Raw genomic sequence first — 20,533 nt, 5'->3', positions numbered from 1 at the left:
CGGCCAAGGACATTAGTTCTTTGGCTAGCTTCTCTATGAGCTTTCCTCAGGATTGGAAAGTCCGTACTTCCTGAGCTCTTATGGTCACAATTTAGGATCCAACTCTGTCCTGATATAAATGGAATTGACACAATGGAAGTTATGTCTATCGGAGAACTGGGCCTTTTATATTTGGATTCCTTCCAAAATACATTTTTGCCCATTTTGTTAACACTAAAATTCAATGCACAATTATTTTGAACCAAATCAAGACAATTCAAAATTTCAAAAAGGAGCCATTCTAAAGATTTTTAATCTCAAAGTATTTAATTAAAACATTCTCAGAAACACTTTCTAGCAGGCACTGAAACTTAAATCTATAATTGAAAACATGAGGATCTCTCTGTTTTCGGTGTTACCAAAGGCTCAAACTGGAATTGTGGTCATCCAGTTACAAAAAACACAGGCCTTTACCACTTGAACTAATGAAAATTTCTTTTAGCTATCACCTATAGAAGCGTACATGTCTGATACTGCTCCCACTAAAGTCAATGGCAAAAAAACTTCCACTGAAATCAGGGGGAGCAATATCGGGATCCAAACTAACGACAAAAAGTTAATAACTTTACTTAATTACAACCTCTTTTCTTGATATCTAGATGGTGCAGGAATTTGAGGAGATTTAACAGGAGCTTGAGGAGAAAAATTAACAAGAAGTTTTTGAGCTACAGTGATCCCAAAATACATTAGACCCAAGTCAAAATCTAAAATCAAGGTACATTTTAAAATAATCTGTAACTCAAAAGCTGTTTGACAACTTGCCTTCATACTTATGCCAAAAAATTCTCTTTACCTTTCATTGTATATCTGAGAATTTTCAGGCCAAACTGATTTTTGAAGCCATGTTATTAGGGAGAAGGGGACAGGCAAATATAGGGCGTTACAATGGAAACTGGCTGCAACCTTAATACAGAGAAGGTTAATGCTTTGCTATAATTAAAAGCCATATGCACACACCAAGATTCAGATTCATTTGAGTGAAAAGTTGTATCAAAGCAGAGTGTAGTAATTGCTGGCATTAGTTAATACCTGTAATCTGCTCCAAGAGAAGCGGCAACAGCATTCAGTTCACTTTGCTTTTTACTGAGTTTCTTACTAACACATATGACTAGATCAGCAAGAGGTTTTGAATCTTCCACCTGTTCATGGTCATGGGGAAAAATATGAAAAAAATCATGTTCTGAGCATCTTTAAACCAACACATTTGTAATGATAAAGAAGGGAAACTACTTAGCAGAGTTCTGCTTAACTCTGCTTCCTGAATCTCCCCATTATTAAGGGAGTGCTGTTATGGCTCCACATGCCAGGAACCAGGACTCAAAAGACTTATCTCACAAAGTCTCATAAGAATATCTCACACCTCTTTCTTAGCAGTCTGAAATCTTCTTGAACTTTTAAACAGGGAAAATACTAAAACTGCCTACACAAAAACATCTTAGTATAAAGGTGAATGGGGGCCCAAAATGTTCATAGCATGAAGGGAGTGAGAAAGAGGAGAGTACAGCATGACAAATTACTGTTAATCTTCCCTTGCAAACGTCATTCCATTTCTCCATTCTCATACTGATTACAGAGTACAAGTGTGGCAATTAGTACAAAGCACTGCCTTTGCCTGCGTCTTCAGTCCACTGCACTGCACCCGCTGTACATTTCTCCCACATTTCTGTTTTCTATTCTCTCTAACTTTGCTCTCTGCATGATAGATCAGATTTAGTACAAAAAGGAATCATGAAAAGACTGTGCTCCTTGCTTCCAGGAAAGAGATGTAAACACACTACTAGGAACATGAGCAAAACTCATCTTATTGTGGAGGTGAAAGTGAGAAATATTTTGCCTCCTGCTTCCGAGTAAGTGAAGCAATAACAGCACTCTAAGAGGATGGGGGGAAAGGGAGATGCATGACAAAAATAAATTCCAATCACTTCACAGACAATAATGGATGTCCTCCAATATTACAGTTAATCAGAGTAAAAGTATTTACCCCTTGCCCACTGTTTTCATGACACCAGACACTGGGAATTCCTTAACAGTGATGAGCTACAAGTTCTAGAACTATGGAATATCAACAGTTACATGTTTATATACACATATTGCCTAACAATTGTTAAACCAGGTCAGTAGAACAAACATCTTTAAATGAGTTTCTCTGCCTTTTAGGAGTCAAAATTACTGGTCTTGCCTCTTTCAACTGAAACAAAAGGACAGGTAATGTTCTGCCTGAACATATCAAAATACAGTATCAAAGCCAACATGATTCATAACTCTCATGTAAAGCTAAGCATCTCCTAACTCAACTACATGATTACACCGCATGTTCTTAATTAACTAAATTTTAAAAAGAGCATAATCCTACCACTTCTGCTTGTGCAGCCCGCAGCTGAGGGCTGGCAGTAAGAGCTGCTGTATGACGAGTGCTGTTTGCCAGAGCTAATTTCAAGTTCCTGCCAATGACTTCAGAAAGAGGAGTACTCGGCTTCCTGTTTCTCTGATTGGGAGCCCCTGGAGTTTCCAAAGCTGCCAGGGCATCCTACCAAAAAGGAGTAAAGAAACAATAATTGAATCAATATAGATGAACTATCCTTTCTCCAGGATCAAAAGTTCTCTCATTGAACAGCAGGCTCCCCTAATGCAATCTACATTAAGGCTTCATACTATTCAAACACCAAACCACTTCTTATTTGTATTACAGTAGAATCTACAGACCCCAAACAAGATTGCGGTCCCGCTGTGTTAGGCATTATACAGACATAGCAAAAGACAGCCCTTACCCCACAGTTCTTGCAATCTACATAGACAAGACAGACGAAGGACAGGAGAAAGTAACATCTCAATTTTACAGATGGAGAATTGAGGAAATACAGATTATTGAATCATAGAAATGTAGGACTGGAAGGGACCTCAACAGGTCATCTAGTCCAGTCCCTGGCATGGAGGCAGGACTAAGAATTATCTCGACCATCCCTGACAGGTTTTTGTCTCCAGTGGTTCTCAAACTTTTGTATTGGTGATCCTTTTCACACAGCAAACCTATGAGTGCGACCCCCCCCTTATAAATTAAAAGCACTTATTTCTGTTTAAACACTATTATAAATGCTGGAGGTAAAGCGGGGTTTGGAGGTGGAGGCTGACAGCTCGCGACCCTCCCATGTAATAAGCTTGCTACCCCCAGAGGAGTCACGACCCCTAGTGTGAGAACCCCTCATCTAACCTGTTCTTAAAAACCTTCAATGATAGAGATTACACAACCTCCTTAGATAATTTGTTCCATTGCTTAACTACCCTTACAGTTAAGAAGTTTTTCCCAATGTCTCACCTAAATCTCTGTTGCTGCAATTTAAGCTCATCACTTCTTGTCATGCCCTCAACGGTTAAGGAGAACAAATCATCACCCTTCTCTTTATAATATCCGCTTTAAGTACTTGAAGACTTATGTCCCTCCTCAGTCTTCTGATCTCCAGACTAAACAAACCCAGTTTTTTTCCAATCTTTCCTCAGAGGTCATGTTTTCTAGATCTTTAATCATTTTTGTTGCTCTCCTTGGACTTTCTCCAATTTGTCCACATTTTCCCTGAAATGTGGTGCCCAGAACTGGACACAATACTCCAGCTGAGGCCTTATCAGTGCTGAATAGAGTGAGAGAATTACTCCTTGTGTCTTGCTTACAAGACTCCTGCTAATACATCCCAGAATTATGCTTGTCTTTTTGGCAACAGTGGTAAATTGTTGACTCTTATTTATTTTGTGATCCACTATAACTCCCAAATCCTTTCCTGCACTACTCCTTCCTAGACAGTCATTTCCCATTTAGTATTTGTGTAACTAATTGTTCCTCCCTAAATGCAGTACTTTGCATTTGTCCTTATTGAATTTCATCCTATTTATTTCAGACCATTTCTCCAGTTTGTCAAGATCATTTTGAATTTTAATCCTGTCTTCCACACTGCTTGCAACCCCTCTCAGCCTGGTATCATCCACAAACTTTATAAGCGTACTTTCTATGCCATTATCCAAATAATTTATGAAGATATTGAATAGAACTGGACCCAGGACAGATCCCTGCGGGACCCACTCGATATGCCTCTCCAGTTTGACTACTCTCTGAGTAGTTTTCCAGCCAGTTGTACACCCATCTTATAGTAAATTCATCTAGGCTGTATTTCACTAGTTTATTAAAAGGTCATGTGAGACAGTAACAAAAACCTTATGAAAGTGGGCTGCGTCCCCCTTATCAACAAGGCTTGTTACCCTGTCAAAGAAGCATATTAGGTTGGTCTGACATGATTTGTTCTTGACAAATTCATGTTGACTGCTACTTATCGCCTTATTTTCTTTTAGATGCTTACAAATATGATTGATTGATTATTTGCTCCATTATCTTTCTGGGTACCTACATTAATCTGACTGGTCTATAATTCCCTAGGTTGTCCTTATTTCGCTTTTTATAAGTACGCCTCTACCCCAATATAACGCAACCCGATATAACACGAATTCGGATATAACACGATAAAGCAGCGCTCCGGGGGGGGCAGGGCTGCGCGCGCCAGTGGATCAAAGCAAGTTCGATATAATGTGGTTTCATGTATAACGTGGTAAGATTTTTTGGCTCCCGAGGACAGCGTTATATCGGGGTAGAGGTGCACTATATTTGACCATTTACAGTCCTGGGGTATCTCTCCCATCCTCCATGAGTTCTCAAAGATAATCACTAATGGCTCAAAGACCTCTTCAGCCAGCTCCTTAAGGATGTATTTCATCAGGCCCTGCTGCCTTGAAAACATCTAACTTGTTTAAAGTAATTCTTAATCATTCTTTTCCTATTTTAGCCTTAGATCCTACCCCATTTACACTAGCATTCACCATGTGAGTCGTCTAATCGCTGCTAACTTTTCCAGTGAAAAGTGAAACAAAAAGGCATTTAACACTTTGACCATTGCTGCATTTTCTGCTGTTATCTTTCCCCCCCTCATTGAGTAATGAGCCTACTCTGTCCTTGGTCTTCCTCTTGCTTCTCATTTATTTGTAAAATGTTTACTTGTTACCTTTTATGTCCCTAGCTAGTTTAATCTTGTTTTTTGCCTTGGCCTTTCTAATTTTGTCCCTACATGCGTGTGGGTTTTTTTTATATTCATCCTTCATAATTTAACTTACTTTCCACTTTTTGTATCACTGTTTTCTGAGTTTCATATCACTGAAGATCTCCTACTTAAGTATGGTCTTTTACCATACTTTCTGTTTTTCCTATACATTGGGATAGGTTAGTAAAGGCACAAAAGCAATGTTTCTTTAAAAAACTGCCAACTCTCCTGAACTCTTTTTTTCCCCCTTAGATTTGCTTCCCATGGGATGTTACCTACCAATTCTTTGAGTCTGCTAAAATCTGCCTTCTTGAAGTCCATTGTCTTTATTCTGCTGTTTTCCCTCGTACTTTTCCTTAGAATCACGAACTCTATGAACACTTTCACCCAAACTCTTCAACTTTCACCTTCAAATTCTCAACTAATTCCTCCCTATTAGTCAGAATCAAATCTAAAATTACCTCTCCCCTACTCGCTTTCTTCTAGCTGCCACAAGAAGAGCCAGGAACCAAATTCAGATCTCCTGAGTCCCAGTCCCATGCTCTAACCACAGGACTAGCCTCTCTCTGTACTCTCTTCTTTATATCTATTCAAATATGACCTAGAGCACAGATCCAGTTTTTTTCTATTTGCCTCTTTAGAAATGCCTAAAAATAGTCTGAAAAGGTATTTATACCACACCCATCTACAAATTTACTGCCCTCTACTTGAAATTAGAAGCTGTGGTCCTGTCCACTTTGTTTTTCCTTAGCCGTTATGGATAAATGGAAAATAATAAGTTTAGGACAGCAGAGAAATCGTGTGTGTGAAACTGGCTTAACTGAGAAAGGAAGTGAGATTTATATTCAAACTGTTTGGGGTTTGTTGTTTTTAACAGTGTTTAACTTAATTGGGGAAAAGAGCTCTCTGTTTATATACAGCACCTCCACTGAGTAAGCTTCCAGTAAACACTTGAGTCAGTCAAGAAATCCAGCACTCATATATCTAAGGTTAAACAAAAGGCAAATGACCTTTTTTATGCAACAGAAAGAGGCAGAAAAGGGCAAAAATCCAGTCTATTTTTTTCCATTTGCAGGCCACCTTTAAGACAAATGTCTCCCCTTCACCTACTTCTTTCTCTATTTTCATGCAACTACATCTTTGTATGAGAGGGATAATGGCTACTGTTCTTTCAGATGTATAAGGATTATCACAGTAAAGTAGTAGTTCTGTAGAAGCCAAAAGCAACAGAAAATCAAGGGCATGCTTGGGGAAAGGAGAATCAAAGAATAATGTTACAAGGAAATTAATATTGAAGGATGAGCAAGAAAGCTTAAATATATAAGTTTAGAAGTGTACATAGTCCACTGGAAACTATTTCACTATGGGCCAAATACAGACTGTTTATTTTATGGCAGTTGGCAAAAACTGTTACTCTTCTACTAAAATTTCACTCTGTTTTTAAAAGAGTAACACAGACTAGGTAACATAGGTCATTGCTTTAGGACCCTCTGGTATATACTGCAATAGGCACACTGGGCTTTGTTATGGGTGCTATAGTATCTATTTCTCAAAATGTTCATGCTTTAATTTTTTTTATATGCTTTAAGTATCAGTTCTAATAACCCCGTCCCTTAGAACAAGTGAATTTTCAGAACTGCCTGCCAAACTAAAAATCCTAGAAGTATTTTTATTTGTGTGTTATTAATACGCACTCTTTACAAAAGGTTAGATAGGGGGTTTTGTGCCTTCTTCATTCACACACATATGACCCTGGGGGCACTACTGGCTTAGAAACTTGCAAAGGAGTTTACCTTTACATCGAATGAAGGCTTGAAGAGCTTATCTTTGGAAAGAAATTTGGATGGTGTGTCAAGATGCAAAGATGGTTCTTTCTGGATCAGTCTTCCTTCTGCAGGAAGGGTTGGCTTTTGCCCAATATGGTGCGAGATCACACTATGGAAAGCTTTACTCTGGAACCGGTTCACATCAAGAGGCGTCACAGCTATTTTCTTCCCAGCTTCAAGGAGATTGCTAGGATGGTCTGGTATATCTGAAGACATTATAGTTGTCTCTGTCTTGTTGGACTGACTCATTAAACTCTCTTCTTTATCTTAAATGAAATAAAGAAAATTATAATTAAGCACCACAATTTTTTCCCTTAATATAAATATGCATATACTTGCATTATGCTAAGGACTTTATTTATCCAATATTTTGTTGTTCTACATATGTTCTAAAACGAAGGGAGGATTTTTGTTTTTAAGTTCCTATGTTCTACACTAGTGCTTGTGCTACACCACATTATTACTGTGCTAGGCCTTAAATGCCTAAAAGAAGAGTAACCCTTGTCTCTCTCACACTGTCTTGTGCTTCAGTGAATTTTAAAGTATTAAACCAAGAACAGGAACATTTAATTATGACACAGTTGAAAAGCTACAGATACTCACCTGTTTTCTCTTTAATGACCAGCAGCTTCACCATAGACTGAAATGTTAATGGCATAAATACTGCTAATCAGCACTGGGTAAAGCTGAGGAATCTGAGAAATCAGAGATGGAAAAGATCTGTTAGGCAAGGGGTCGACAACCTTCCGCACACAGCCCATCAGGGTAATCCACTGGCATGCCATGAGACATTTTGTTTACGTTGACCATCCGCAGGCACCGCCCCCTACAGCTCCCAGTGCCTACGGTTCACTGTTCCTGGCCAATGGGAGCTGTGGGAAGTGGTGTAGGCCGCAGGGATGTGCTGGTCATCGCTTCCTGCATCTCCCATTGGCCAGGAATGGCGAACTGCGGCCACTGCAAGCTGCGGGGGGCCGTGCCTGTGGACGGTCAACGTAAACAAAATGTCTCATGGCCCGCCAGCGGATTACTGATTACAGAGCTGATGGGCTGTGTGCCAAAGGTTGCCGACCCCTGTGTTAGGCAATCTAGTCCATCATGTTGCCAACTTTTCTCTGCTGTATTATTCTCCAACTTTTTGCCAACCCAGCTTTTAAATGACTTCAGTAATAGGGCTTCTAACGCATCCTCTGGAAGACTCACATTTTATATTTAATTGTACGCTTTTTGAAGCGGGACTTCATAGTGCTGGGTGGCGTTGTTGGCCTGTGATATATAGCAAGTAGAACTACCTGGTGGTCCCTTGTGGTCTTAAACTGTACAACTGTACAGAGTCTAGTACTACAGCTCCTCAAACCAGTTTACACCCTCTGGTTGCTACTCTAATACAAATATTAAATAAAAAAACCCTCAAAATTAGGATTTCCCCCCCTCATTTTCAGGCTGCATGGTTTTCCTTTGCTCAGTTTCATTCCATTACTACTAATTACACTCCCTTAGGCCACCCTGTAAAATTCTGCTCCCTCTTTTGGCCAAATCTTGGTTTCATTCAAGTCAACAGACACTGGCCCTTGGAGTTTACACACTTCAAATACCCATACATAAATATGACTTGTAGTCTGAATTATCTTTTTTGTCAAACATATATAATTGTAATTTTATAATTTTACATAAAATCATTCCTTCCAGTCCCTTAATCATTTTGTTGCTTTTCTCCGAATTCCTACTCAACCTGTCAAGATCCTTCTGGCACTGAGGTGCCCAGAGCTGAATGCAGTATTGCAGGTATGTTTTTAAATCACTACAATTTTATGGAGCCCACAAATGCATTGGTAAGAACTAGTGAGTTAGTTGGTATTCAGTATTAATGAGTCCAGTTTGCGTCTCAATTCTAAAAGGGGCACTGTCAAGTAATTTAAGGTTTGTTTTGTTGAGAAGAACGTTTTACAGAACCTTCCTTCTCTTGTAAAACAGTTTTTAATTAGACTTAAACACTATTCCACAGTGTTTTACAATTTAACACAACAGTATCATGTAAAGGAGTGTAAACCAGAAAGTGCAAATAACTAGACATTGGGCTAGATCCTCAGTTGATATAAATCAGCATACCTCCATTGACTTCAGTACAGCTACACAGTGATTTACCCCAGCTAAAGATCTGGACCACAGACTATAAACAAGTGGAAACGACTAGCCTTTATAGTCTAAGCTTAGGGATAGGCAAAAAATAAACATCTTAACTATCAAAAAGTAAATTATAAGATGAAAAGTCTTTCGGTTTTAATAGTTTAAGGTCCTAAGTATTAGAAATCAGCTTATACTCAAAAATTTCTCTTAACGACAGTGCAATGCAGTGGAACATGGCATGATTAAGGTATATTAAAACAAACAAGAAAACACAAAAGACAACCAACCTCCAGCATTAACATTTTCAACTGGGAACTTGCTTTCATCTGCTTTCTTTCCTGTCCTTGCAGACTGCAAGAGCCAAGCCATAGTGACTGCAGGTAAATTCCATTTCTTTGCTGCTTCATACTTAGAACCATCTGGCTCTTTGACTACTAGGTGGGTGCTGGCAAACATTCCTTTCTTTGGGTTGGCTCTTCGCACAAAGAATTCCTGGACTCTGAAATAAGCGTATATAAGTAACCATTCAAAAACGTAGTCATTGTTTAGACTGTTCCTATTAGCACTACAGAGCCAACAAAGGTATGGAAGAGTGAGCTGGGTTCTAGTTCTGCTCGGGTATCATAAACAGAACTGTTAACTAACTTCCAAAAGCTGGGCCACATTCTTCCCTCACTTACACCTGTACAACTCCACTAAAGACAATGTGGTGCACACTTTTAACTGGAATGGGGGTAGAGTTGGCTACAGATTTTTTTTTTAAACTGATGACAATGCACAAGCCAAAAACTTCAGCTAAATTTCTATATCTCAGGCTGAGTTTTTATGGCTGGCAACCAGGGAGAAAAAAAGGTTTTACTTGTACAATGAGCAAACTCCATGAAAATCATTGACCAAGTAAGTATGGACAACCACAAATGACCCAGTCTTCCTCCCCCACCTTTTAGGAGCCATTTTTTAGAACAGATATTCACTAGTGTCATATACAAATATCTGAACACTTAAAGACACTGTCTCTAGAAGGTGTAATGACAAAGGAGGGGGGAAATACAGAACCAAATTATAGATCACAATATTTCAACATTTGGATTTTATTCATATGGTAAAACTAAAGAAGTCTAGAACAAAATTTAACTCTAAACTCAGTTTTTTGCTCATTTTTTCTCTAATGTGACTAAACACTTGAAAAATTTTTAGATGCCAGAAAATGAACATAAGTGGCAACAGACTCCATACCTCGCTCCAAGAAGACCTGCCAAGAACACCAGGGAGTCTCTCTCGGCACCAGTAAACTGGCTGAAAGACAGTACACAGTCTTCCAGAGGAGTGCTTCCTTCCATTACTGATACTGGGGTGAAAAGTGGGTTGGACTGAGGGTTTAAAAGGAGCTGCTGTTCTACACACATAATCTTAAAAAATGATGAAATAAATGAAAATGAGAACCAAGCCAAGAGAAAAGAATATGACAAACATTATTTCAGCCATTGTACTACAGGATTTATGAAATCAACAGCAAGACATCCTTTGTCTTTGTGCCTCAAGGTCAAATTAGAACATGTATTACTCTATATGTGGTCAGATAAATTATTTCAAAAGATCCAGAAAGTTTCAGTCAAATTCACATTAAGATTTAAGCCTTCTAAATTTCTATTTTTCCAACAATGAATACGGCTTTAAAACATTTTAAAACCCAATATAAGAGTTAGCATGGGTTTTATTTCACAGTTAATTATCTAATAATGAAAAACACCAAATGGCAATTAATCCAGGTGCTAAGCATTATCTAGGTCAACATATTTAACTGTTTGACCACCTGAGCTATAATGTCAGCCCGCAATTGCATCACCCAGATACAGCTACATATGTTATTAGAGAGATATGGGGAAGTGTGGGGCAAGAGAAAAAAAGATAGCTTACTAAACAGATGTTAAAACAGAAATGTCATTCACAACTTAACTGCACCTAGCTCTCTCTTCATAACCCTATTATGCAGGAAACTAGAGCAGAGTCTTGTGTACAAAGTCTTTGTGCCACTAAGTCAGAATCTGATTTAATAAAGCAGGAAGAAATAAATGAGACAGGTAAAAGACATACCTATAAAGAAGAAGTGCATTAAAGCACTCTCTTAATTTGGTGTACACAAATTAAACAAAGCTAAAACCTCTGTTCTAATGAAAATATAACCATCAATAAGTTTTTGGTTTCTATATTTCTAACACTAATATTTATTTGGTCATAGCTCTACAGTATACCCTTACCATCCATGTGTTTGTAACAACATCTCCTACAGTTGACTCCACCTTGCATCCCAGTAAAGGAACCACAGCATAGTCTGCAATTGCTCTGTTTTGAGGCGGTAGAACTTTCCCAGCATTCTCCTTTATAATTTCTACAATGCAGGACTCATCCTCTTCACCAAAACCCAAAAGAAGGAACCTCTTTCTGCTGAATAAGCCTTCTTCAACCACTGTAGAAGTCTCAGTCAGTGAACTATGACAGATAGAGGACTGCTTCTCTTCTTGAATGGTAACATGCGTAGCATCACTGAAGTTACCAGTTTCTAGCTTTTCAACTTCAACTAAAAAAGAAAAAATAACCACTTGATGAAAATTTCACACACTGGGATGTAAGGGAGAAAATGAGTTTCAACCATCCTATTAGTTATTAATTGAAAATAATGCAGTCCTGGAACCCAAAATTTTAGATTCCATTTACAAACTGCTCAATATGAGGCATGCTTACATCTAATTTATGTTGTTTTCTTAAGCACAATAGGGAAATTAATATACAAACCGTGTCAAGATTTTAAAAACGTACATGCTACGGGGTATGAATCGCAATTTCTTCACATATGATTAAAATCAGGTAACTACATTTTTCTATGTCCATCTTTGTAGATGGCACCACAAATTTTTCATAAGAGCTATACATAAATTTTGTCTTTTTATGAAGTGCTTGGACCAGAACTTACTTAATGTGGAATCATTATTCACATATTGAGAGAGGAGGTCATCTTCATCTGCTTTCTGGTGCTGTACAAGCTTTACAGCTTCTTTTTTTGTGAGACTATTACTTTTGGGAACAGTTCGTTTAATTCCAGGTTGCTCCAAAACTGGATTTTCTATTGGCTGGTAATTCAGAGGGATATACTGCTCCACTGGAAGTAAGTAACCCTTACCAAAGCACTCCAGCAACCATTTTGCTGTCACTGCATGAGGCCTACAAAATAAAATTATTTTTTTATATTACACACACACACACACACACAGGTAAGACAAGTTAAAATGGGTTTGAGAGTCATATTTTTTTTCCTCTCAGACACTGCTCACTCTACAAGTACACTTGTGTTTCTGTAAGAAGTTTGGGACACTCATCTGACTTCAGTTACAACAAAAAAGTTTGAGTTTTATCCACACTGCAGCCTTTAGCATTTTTTGAATATTTCAAAGTTTGAGACTATGGATTTTTACACATATTTTCTACAAGAAATACAACCAAGAAAATGTAATTTATCACAAATATTTAGGGTTTCTAGAATTTTCATATAATCCTCACCAGCTAATATTTTTTTTCTGTTGAATGTGAGGAGACTCAAGGAGCTTGGCTTGTTTAGCCTAACTAAAAGAAGGTTGAGTAGAGATATGATTGCTCTCTACAAATATATCAGAGGGATAAATACTGGAGAGGGAGAGGAATTATTTAAGCTCAGTACCAATGTGGACATAAGAACAAATGGATATAAACTGGCCACCAGGAAGTTTAGACTTGAAATTAGATGAAGGTTTCTAACCATCAGAGGAGTGAAGTTTGGGAATAGCCTTCCAAGGGAAGCAGTGGGGGCAAAAGATCTATCTGGCTTTAAAATTAAACTCAATAAGTTTATGGAGATGGTATGATGGGATAACATGATTTTGGTAATTAATTGATCTTTAAATATTCATGGTAAATAGGTCTAATGGCCTGTGATGAGATGTTAGATAGGGTGGGATCTGAGTTACCCAGGAAAGAATTTTCTGTAGTATCTGGCTGGTGAATCTTGCCCATATGCTCACAGTTTAGCTGATCGCCATATTTGGGGTCAGTAAGGAATTTTCCTCCAGGGCAGATTGGAAGAGGCCCTGGAGGTTTTTTGCCTTCCTCTGTAGCATGGGGCACGGGTCACTTGCTGGAGGATTCTCTGCTCCTTGAAGTCTTTAAACTACGATTTGAGGACTTCAATAGCTCAGACATAGGTGAGGTTTTTCAGGAGTGGGTGGGTGAGATTCTGTGGCCTGCGTTGTGCAGGAGGTCAGACTAGGTGATCATAATGGTCCCTTCTGACCTAAATATCTATGAATCTATAATGGTCCTTTCTGACCTTAGTATCTATGAATCTATGAGATACGCTACCTAAAAAACACTATTCCCAGTGGTAAAATGTTGTTGATTAGTTACCACAACTTAATGGTCTTTACCATTTTTATCTCTATGGTATACACAGCTATTTAGTTTAAAAAAAAAAAGAAGTTTAATCAATACATATTTTCTTTGTTTACAAGAGGAAACATGATTATGGAAGTGTCTTTTAAGCAACATAGTTATCAGAACCTGTGAGTAGTCTTGTTCAAAAACTGCTTCAGTTCATCATTATATTCTCCCACAATAACATGGGTGACATCTTCATTGAGCTGATTAAATCGAACACCACCACCAGAGTTAATAAGCCTTCTCATTTTATCTAACTTCTTGCCACTGAAGCCACAGAGATAAATCTGCAAGGAGAAAGAAAAGAACAAGGTAAGATATTTTTGGTTGAAGTAGCTGTATTTTGATACCGTTCATTACCCAATCAAAGAAACATACAAATACACAAGCTTTAGCTTATCAAAAATTGCAAAAAAGAAATTATTCCATCCTCAGTGCTCATCCTTGTGACTTCGTCTTGCACAACTCAACTTCCCACTAACAGAAGGAAATGCCAGTAAAATATTTCCCATTAAATAAAGTTGCCAATACTGCTTCACATCTTAACCAACTCCAATTTGAAGACACTTTTTCCAGTACCCCAAATACATTATAAACAGTCTAGTTTGGTTTATCTTGAAATAGATTATATCTTTGTGCTGGGAGTAGGACTAACATTTTACTGTAGCAATAACTACAGAAGACCCAAACTAGCTGCATCCAAAGGATAACTGGTCATTTCAGAATTGTACATAGTTAAACTTACTCGACACCCATCTAGTAAATCATCAGGGGCTTGAAAAGAACTGATATCCAAATTTTCCAGATCATCAGGAGGAGGATCCAGCCTGCTGTTCAAAGCAGAGCTACATGCAGTTTCATTAATGCCATTCAAACTGATATTGGAAATGTGGCTGACATCTGAAAGGGTACGACCTTTAAATAAAGTTAAAATAAAAAAGAGGAAAATAAGTTAGTCTCTCCCACTGCTTAACCAAACAGAATGTATGACTGTCAAATATGATTTTACCATGCTAATAAGGAAGACAAAACCTGAGAACCACAATAATGCATAGTCCAGCCTCTGTTAAAATGTAGGGTTTCATTACACCAGAAGTCAGTATGCTCTCACTAGTAGCAACGGTGTTTACACAGAACTCATGTTCCTCTTTCTCCTGAAGAACTGTCAGCCTTAAGATGTGGGAGAACAGTTTATGAAAAATTATTCTGCCCAATCAGCTTTGTGGCCATCTACTAAATTAGACGTATTTACATTTGATATGAACATAGTCTGCTCTTGGATATTGCCCTCCAATGCTCCTAAGCGGACCAAAATATATATATTTGTATTTTTGGTCCGCTTAGGAGCATTGGAGGGCAATATCCAAGAGCAGACTATGTTCATATCAAATGTAAATACACACACATACACACATATATATAAAAAAAATTGGGCCCTGACCCTGCAAACACACACACACTTAACTTCAAGCATGTGAATAAACCCATGTACTAAAATTTAAGCTTGTGTTTGCAGGATCAGGGCCTCATTACCAAAATTTTAGTGCAGTTAGAGTTGGTAGCAGCCCACTCAACTCAAACATTTCCTTTCTCTTAACTGAAATTTCATCAACTCACTCAGTGTACTGAGATGTCTTACTTACTGTCAGGTTTGCTAGCTTGGCTAGTAGGAGTTGATGTACTGGGTGTGGTATTTTGCTTTTGTACAGACTCTGTCTTATACATTGCCTCATCCTGGCAGAAGCCATTCTCGATACTGTCAAAAAACCACTGGATGGACACACACTGCACATTCCATTTTTTGGCACATTCATATTTCTGACCTTTATATAAAGACAAATCACAATCAATAAAAGGCTAATAGTCCAATAAGTGACAATTCTGAAAGGATGACCACACATTGCAAAATCAAGAAAGTTAAAACAAAAACTGCATTTGGAAGTGGTAATTACAAATACATTCTCAAATACCAAGGGGCTTTTTCTCTATTCCAAGTGGCAGTTTACATCAAATTCACTAAAGCTGTATCAATGTAATTTGGTTCCTTTGACAGCACTATTGCCTATGATATAAAAGATTATTTGTTGATTTTATATTACACCTTTCATAATCAAGCTATCCTAATTTGCTTTAAAAGCAATGTTAGGTATGCTAGTGCAAGCACACTAGCCAAATAAGTCTAACACATCCTCGGACATTTTTATCTGTTACGTTTTCTGTTTTGAAAACTGCCACGAGATCTTAAACATCCATCTGAACCGCAACAAGAAATTGGCAGAAGAAACTGCTAAATGTCAGATACAGATGAACAGCAATACTACTAAATAATAATCATACTAAGCACTATTTATGATTAATATACTTACCACTTACAGGATGCTATAAAATATCAGTTTTGTAGTTCATCTGTACTTCACTGCAGTGCTAACATTAGACATTAGTCCAAAGTTCTGCTATGGAATTTGAAATCATTACTTTACGGACTAAAAACTATGTGTTTTTAAAATATATTATATATAAAAGCAAATGCATACTTTTCTTCACATACTTAAAATGGAAACAACTGTCAGCTAGCAAAAAAGTCATCTTGTGACCATGTTATTAGGGAGATATATTTCGCAGTTGTGGCACCAAAGTTGCAAAACATCCAAGGTTAAAACTTTTGCAACCTTTTAACCAATATAATTGTATTGTGTACAGAAAATTAAAATATATGGTAGGCTGAGATATCAACAATATTAAATCTCATCTATAATGAGCTGTTTAAAACGGTCCTAAATTAAAAAATAAAAAAAATCAAATAAAAAAAAAAATCAAATGGGGCAGTCAGCATTAGCACATTCTGTCATGTTGCAATCAGATTTTAAGTCTTACTTGGCTCACAAATTCCAGACTGACATGTTTTGGAAGTATCTATACAGGTGTTTATACTGCTTTCATCATTCTGGTATCTGAGCACTCAAGCATTCAGACCCAGTGACGAAATTGCCTCACATTGTTCTGCCGAGCTGACAGTTCCACTAAAGGAGCTATGCCAAGCTCTTTGGCCAGAGACAGAATTGCCATAACAAGATCTTGGGGCTTCAAGAGGGGAAAAGAGAAATCACAAAATAATTGCCCAGGAAAAGTAGGGAGGAAATTTAAAAATTCTGTCCAGTGTGTCTCAAACAAAACTACAAAGAACAATGTAGTGCTTTAATTTTATTTGCGTAAGAGGAAATTCAGAAATTTTAGTGGGAAAATTTTATCTTCAAGTTTATTTGTAATCCAATTAATATCATCATTGAAATTCCTAAGTCTCCTAATTTCATCAAAATTTAGTTTAGATTCTATTTTTTCTTTTCTGAAGGCCTCTCCCCTTCCTCCTCTGATAGCGTTTGGGTCTCTGCTTGTGTGTCCCTTTTTGTTCTCATTTCCACCTTCCCTTAAGAATACTCTGTATCACTCTTCTTGCATATATTTATCCTAACAGCATTGGCAATAATAACAGCATAATGAAACAGATACAGACTTAGGCCCTGATTCTCCAAACACTTGTGCACATGCTTAGCTTTATGCTACGTTGTCCCTTCAAACTTAAATTGACTGAAGAATATCTACCTTTTGGCTCTTGAACAATGAGGTGGGTGCACTCATTCATCTTGAGCTGCCCTGTGTATTGACCACCATGCTCAGTAGTGAGACGCTGCACCTCCTTCCTGTCCACACTGCTTAAGCCAGTTACACAGATTGTACAGCCACGAAACAAAGGACAAATGAAGTCTTCCATGCTTATATCTGTGTATCTAATCATACTGCAGGAGAAAAAAAGAAAGAAAATAAGACAGATCTTTTTCCAACACAACTCCAAAGGAATAAGTATAGTCTAGAACCAGTACAAGATTTAATATTTCCTAATAGAAAAAGTGGTTCTTTTACCCTTGTTGGGACTTCTCCCACAATGCTTTTATCCAAGTAGGAAGCAATATGGGTTTCTTCAGAGCAGCAGCCACTAAATATTTCTTGCTGCCAACTTCTCCAGCTATAAGATGAGTTACTGATGCATTGAGATCTCTGTACACACGGCCACCCATCATCTGTACATACTTATGAACTTCTTCCTAAAGAGCAAAAAAACAAACAAACAAAACAAAAATCCGCAAATAAAGATAAAGTAGTCAAACAACAAGAAGTAGATTTTAATATTGCTTATTTTTTTTTAAAAAAAAGATTACTCCATGTCCTATGATTTCTCCTGGAACTTAACTTTATGGCACCTTTAAAACAGAAAAATATCTTTTGCCTACATAGAAATGAACAATTTTGAAGGAATCCCTTTAAAAATTGTAAAATAGTGGATACCAGGGGATTGCGCCCTCCAGAACACATTTACAATCCAGATTAAATAAGGAAAAATGCCTGTGTTCTGTTTACTACCCAGGAATCCACATCACATACTATTACTAGACAGAAACAGTCACTTAAGAAAAAATGTTGTCATTTTTATTGAGTAAATTTATAAATAGCTTATAAAGGGTTAACAAATGAGTAATAGATGCCATAAGCATGATATAGAATGAACACCATGTGTTATACATGGCTATAACCTAGGGCTGTCAATCAATTAAAAAATTAATCGTGATTAATTGTGCAATTAAAAAATTAATCGCAATTAATTGTGTGATTAATCACGGTGTTAATACCATTTATTTAAATATTTTGGATGTTTTCTACATTTTCAAATACATTGATTTCAATTACAACACAGAATACAAAGTGTACAGTGCTCACCTTGTATTTATTTTTTTATTACAAATATTTGCATTGAAAAAAACAAAAGAAATAGTATTTTTCAATTCATTTAATACAAATACTGTAGTGCAATCTCTTTATCATTAAAACAGGTTTCAGAGCAGTAGCTGTGTTAGTCTGTATCAGCAAAAACAATGAGGAGTCCTTATGGCACCTTACAGACTAATAAATTTACTTGGGCATAAGCTTTCGTGGGCTAAAACCCATTTCATCAGATGCATGGAGTGAAAAATATTACAGCACATGAAAAGATGGGAGTTGCCCTACCAAGTCGGGGGTCAGTGCTAAGGAGGACAATTCTATCAAGGTGGAAGTGGCCTATTCTCATCAGTTGACAAGAAGGGGTGAATATCAACAGAGGGAAAATTACTTTTTGTAGTGCTAATGAGGCCAATTCAATCAAGATGGACATCACCCATTCCCAACAGGTGACAAGAAGGTGTGTTAAACATTCCTATGCTCCTTCATGCTTCGGTCACCATTCCAGAGGACATGCTTCCATGCTGCTGATGCTCATTAAAAAAAATGTGTTAATTAAATTTGTGACTGAACTCCTTGGGGGAGAATTGTATGTAACCTGTTCCGTTTTACCCACATTCTGCCATATATTTCATGTTATAGCAGTCGCGGAGGATGACTCAGCACGTTTGTTTTAAGAACACTTTTACTGAAGATTTGACAAAACATAAAGAAGGCACCAATGTGAGATTTCTAAAAATAGCTACAGCACTTGACCCAAGGTTTAAGAATCTGAAGTGCCATCCAAAATCTGAGAGGGACGAGGAGCGGCACATGGTTTCAGAAGTCTTAAAAGAGCAACATTCAGATGCTGAAACTACAGAACTCAAACCACCAAAAAAGAAAATCAACCTTCTGCTGGTGGCATCTGACTCAGATGATGAAAATGAACATGTGTTGGTCCACTCCGCTTTGGACCGTTATCGAGCATGGACACATCCTCTGGAATGGTGGATGAAGCATGAAGGGACATATGAATCTTTAGTGCATCTGGCATGTAAATATCTTGTGATGCCGGCTACAACAGTGCCATGTGAACGCCTGTTCTCACTTTCAGGTAACATTGTAAACAAGAAGTGGGCAGCTTTATCTCCTGCAAATTTTAACCACACTTGTTTGTCTGAGAGATTGGCTGAAGTAGGACTGAGTGGACTTGTAGGCTCTAAATTTTACATTGTTTTGTTTTTGAGTGCAGTTATGTAACAAAAAAAAAAAATCTACATATGTAAGTTACACTTTCACGATAAAGAGACTGTATGAGGTGAATTGAAAAAATACTATTTCTTTTATCATATTTACAGTGCAAATATTTGTAATAAAAATAATAATATAAAGTGAGCACTGTACACGTTGTATTCTGTGTTGCAGTAGAAATAAATATATCTGAAAATGTAGAAAAACTTCCAAAACCATTTAATAAATTTCAATTGGTATTCTATTGTTTAACAGTGCAATTGATTGCGATTAACTTTTTTGAGTTAATTGCATGAGTTAACTGCAATTAATTGACAGCCCTACTATAAGCACATCAGTAGAAGTTCTTATAGGTGACTATAAGACACTTACTAACCTGGACTCTAATTGATTAACTAGACAAACATCCATTCATAATTTATTAAGCCTTTATAAATGAAACCTTAATATACAGTGTAATCAAAATGTTCAATATTTAACAGAAATTGAGAGTAGCCTAAGTTTAAATCTTTAATTACTTTATAGTTTGAAATAAACAGTAACACATTATATGGTCTGTGACATCTTAGCCGTAGACAACTAGCTGGACAATCCATCTAGATCTCAAGTCAGTTCATGAATGCTGTTAATTATAAATTATTCCTATGCCCCCCCAAACAACCAATGAAGTATTTTTTTCTACATAGTACTTGTATAACACAGATCTGAGGTTTCTGTTGATCTCTTTGATAACATCATTCTTTAAACAAAGTAATCAACTGAGAAAAAGATAAATGCATCCAAACACCCAAAGTAAAACTGCAGATATTTTCTTCATCTAAAAGATTAGAATGGGAACTTTAACTCATTCAAAGGGCCAAAAATTATTCAGATGGAAAAAATAAGCGTCACATCATCATCATTTAAAAATAACTCTTTCTATATATATTTGAATTGTATTCCTGACTTAAAAGTTTTCAGTAAGTGCAAAATGCATTTACAAAGAAGTAACCAATAAAT

At 37.1% G+C, this 20,533-nt stretch overlaps 1 protein-coding gene across 12 annotated transcripts in view; it reads right to left on the bottom strand.

The window, feature by feature from the left end:
* Positions 1 to 20,533, bottom strand: part of TOPBP1 (DNA topoisomerase II binding protein 1) — a 46,836-nt gene that overhangs the window by 22,656 nt on the left and 3,647 nt on the right. For 11 of the 12 annotated variants that reach the window (XR_006288917.1, XM_027826734.3, XM_007064311.4 and 8 more), the window contains 12 exons: positions 17,450 to 17,631; positions 17,132 to 17,325; positions 15,175 to 15,354; positions 14,277 to 14,446; positions 13,655 to 13,818; positions 12,039 to 12,286; positions 11,326 to 11,645; positions 10,304 to 10,476; positions 9,355 to 9,566; positions 6,908 to 7,206; positions 2,393 to 2,566; positions 1,069 to 1,178 (listed from right to left, as the gene is read on the bottom strand). Coding sequence is in view for 11 of the 12 variants with exons in the window: in XM_027826734.3 (XP_027682535.1) it covers positions 1,069 to 1,178; positions 2,393 to 2,566; positions 6,908 to 7,206; positions 9,355 to 9,566; positions 10,304 to 10,476; positions 11,326 to 11,645; positions 12,039 to 12,286; positions 13,655 to 13,818; positions 14,277 to 14,446; positions 15,175 to 15,354; positions 17,132 to 17,325; positions 17,450 to 17,631 (2,426 nt within the window). In the remaining variant the exon portion in view is untranslated. The remainder of the gene's footprint in view (positions 1 to 1,068; positions 1,179 to 2,392; positions 2,567 to 6,907; positions 7,207 to 9,354; positions 9,567 to 10,303; positions 10,477 to 11,325; positions 11,646 to 12,038; positions 12,287 to 13,654; positions 13,819 to 14,276; positions 14,447 to 15,174; positions 15,355 to 17,131; positions 17,326 to 17,449; positions 17,632 to 20,533) is intronic. The other variant, XM_037890273.2, reaches the window with a different exon arrangement.

This window comes from Chelonia mydas, chromosome 2 (assembly GCF_015237465.2).
Source record: "Chelonia mydas isolate rCheMyd1 chromosome 2, rCheMyd1.pri.v2, whole genome shotgun sequence".
In the NCBI taxonomy this organism is placed as follows: domain Eukaryota; kingdom Metazoa; phylum Chordata; order Testudines; family Cheloniidae; genus Chelonia; species Chelonia mydas.
Note: the sequence above shows the minus strand (reverse complement) of the source record. Positions and strands in the feature narration are given on the sequence as shown.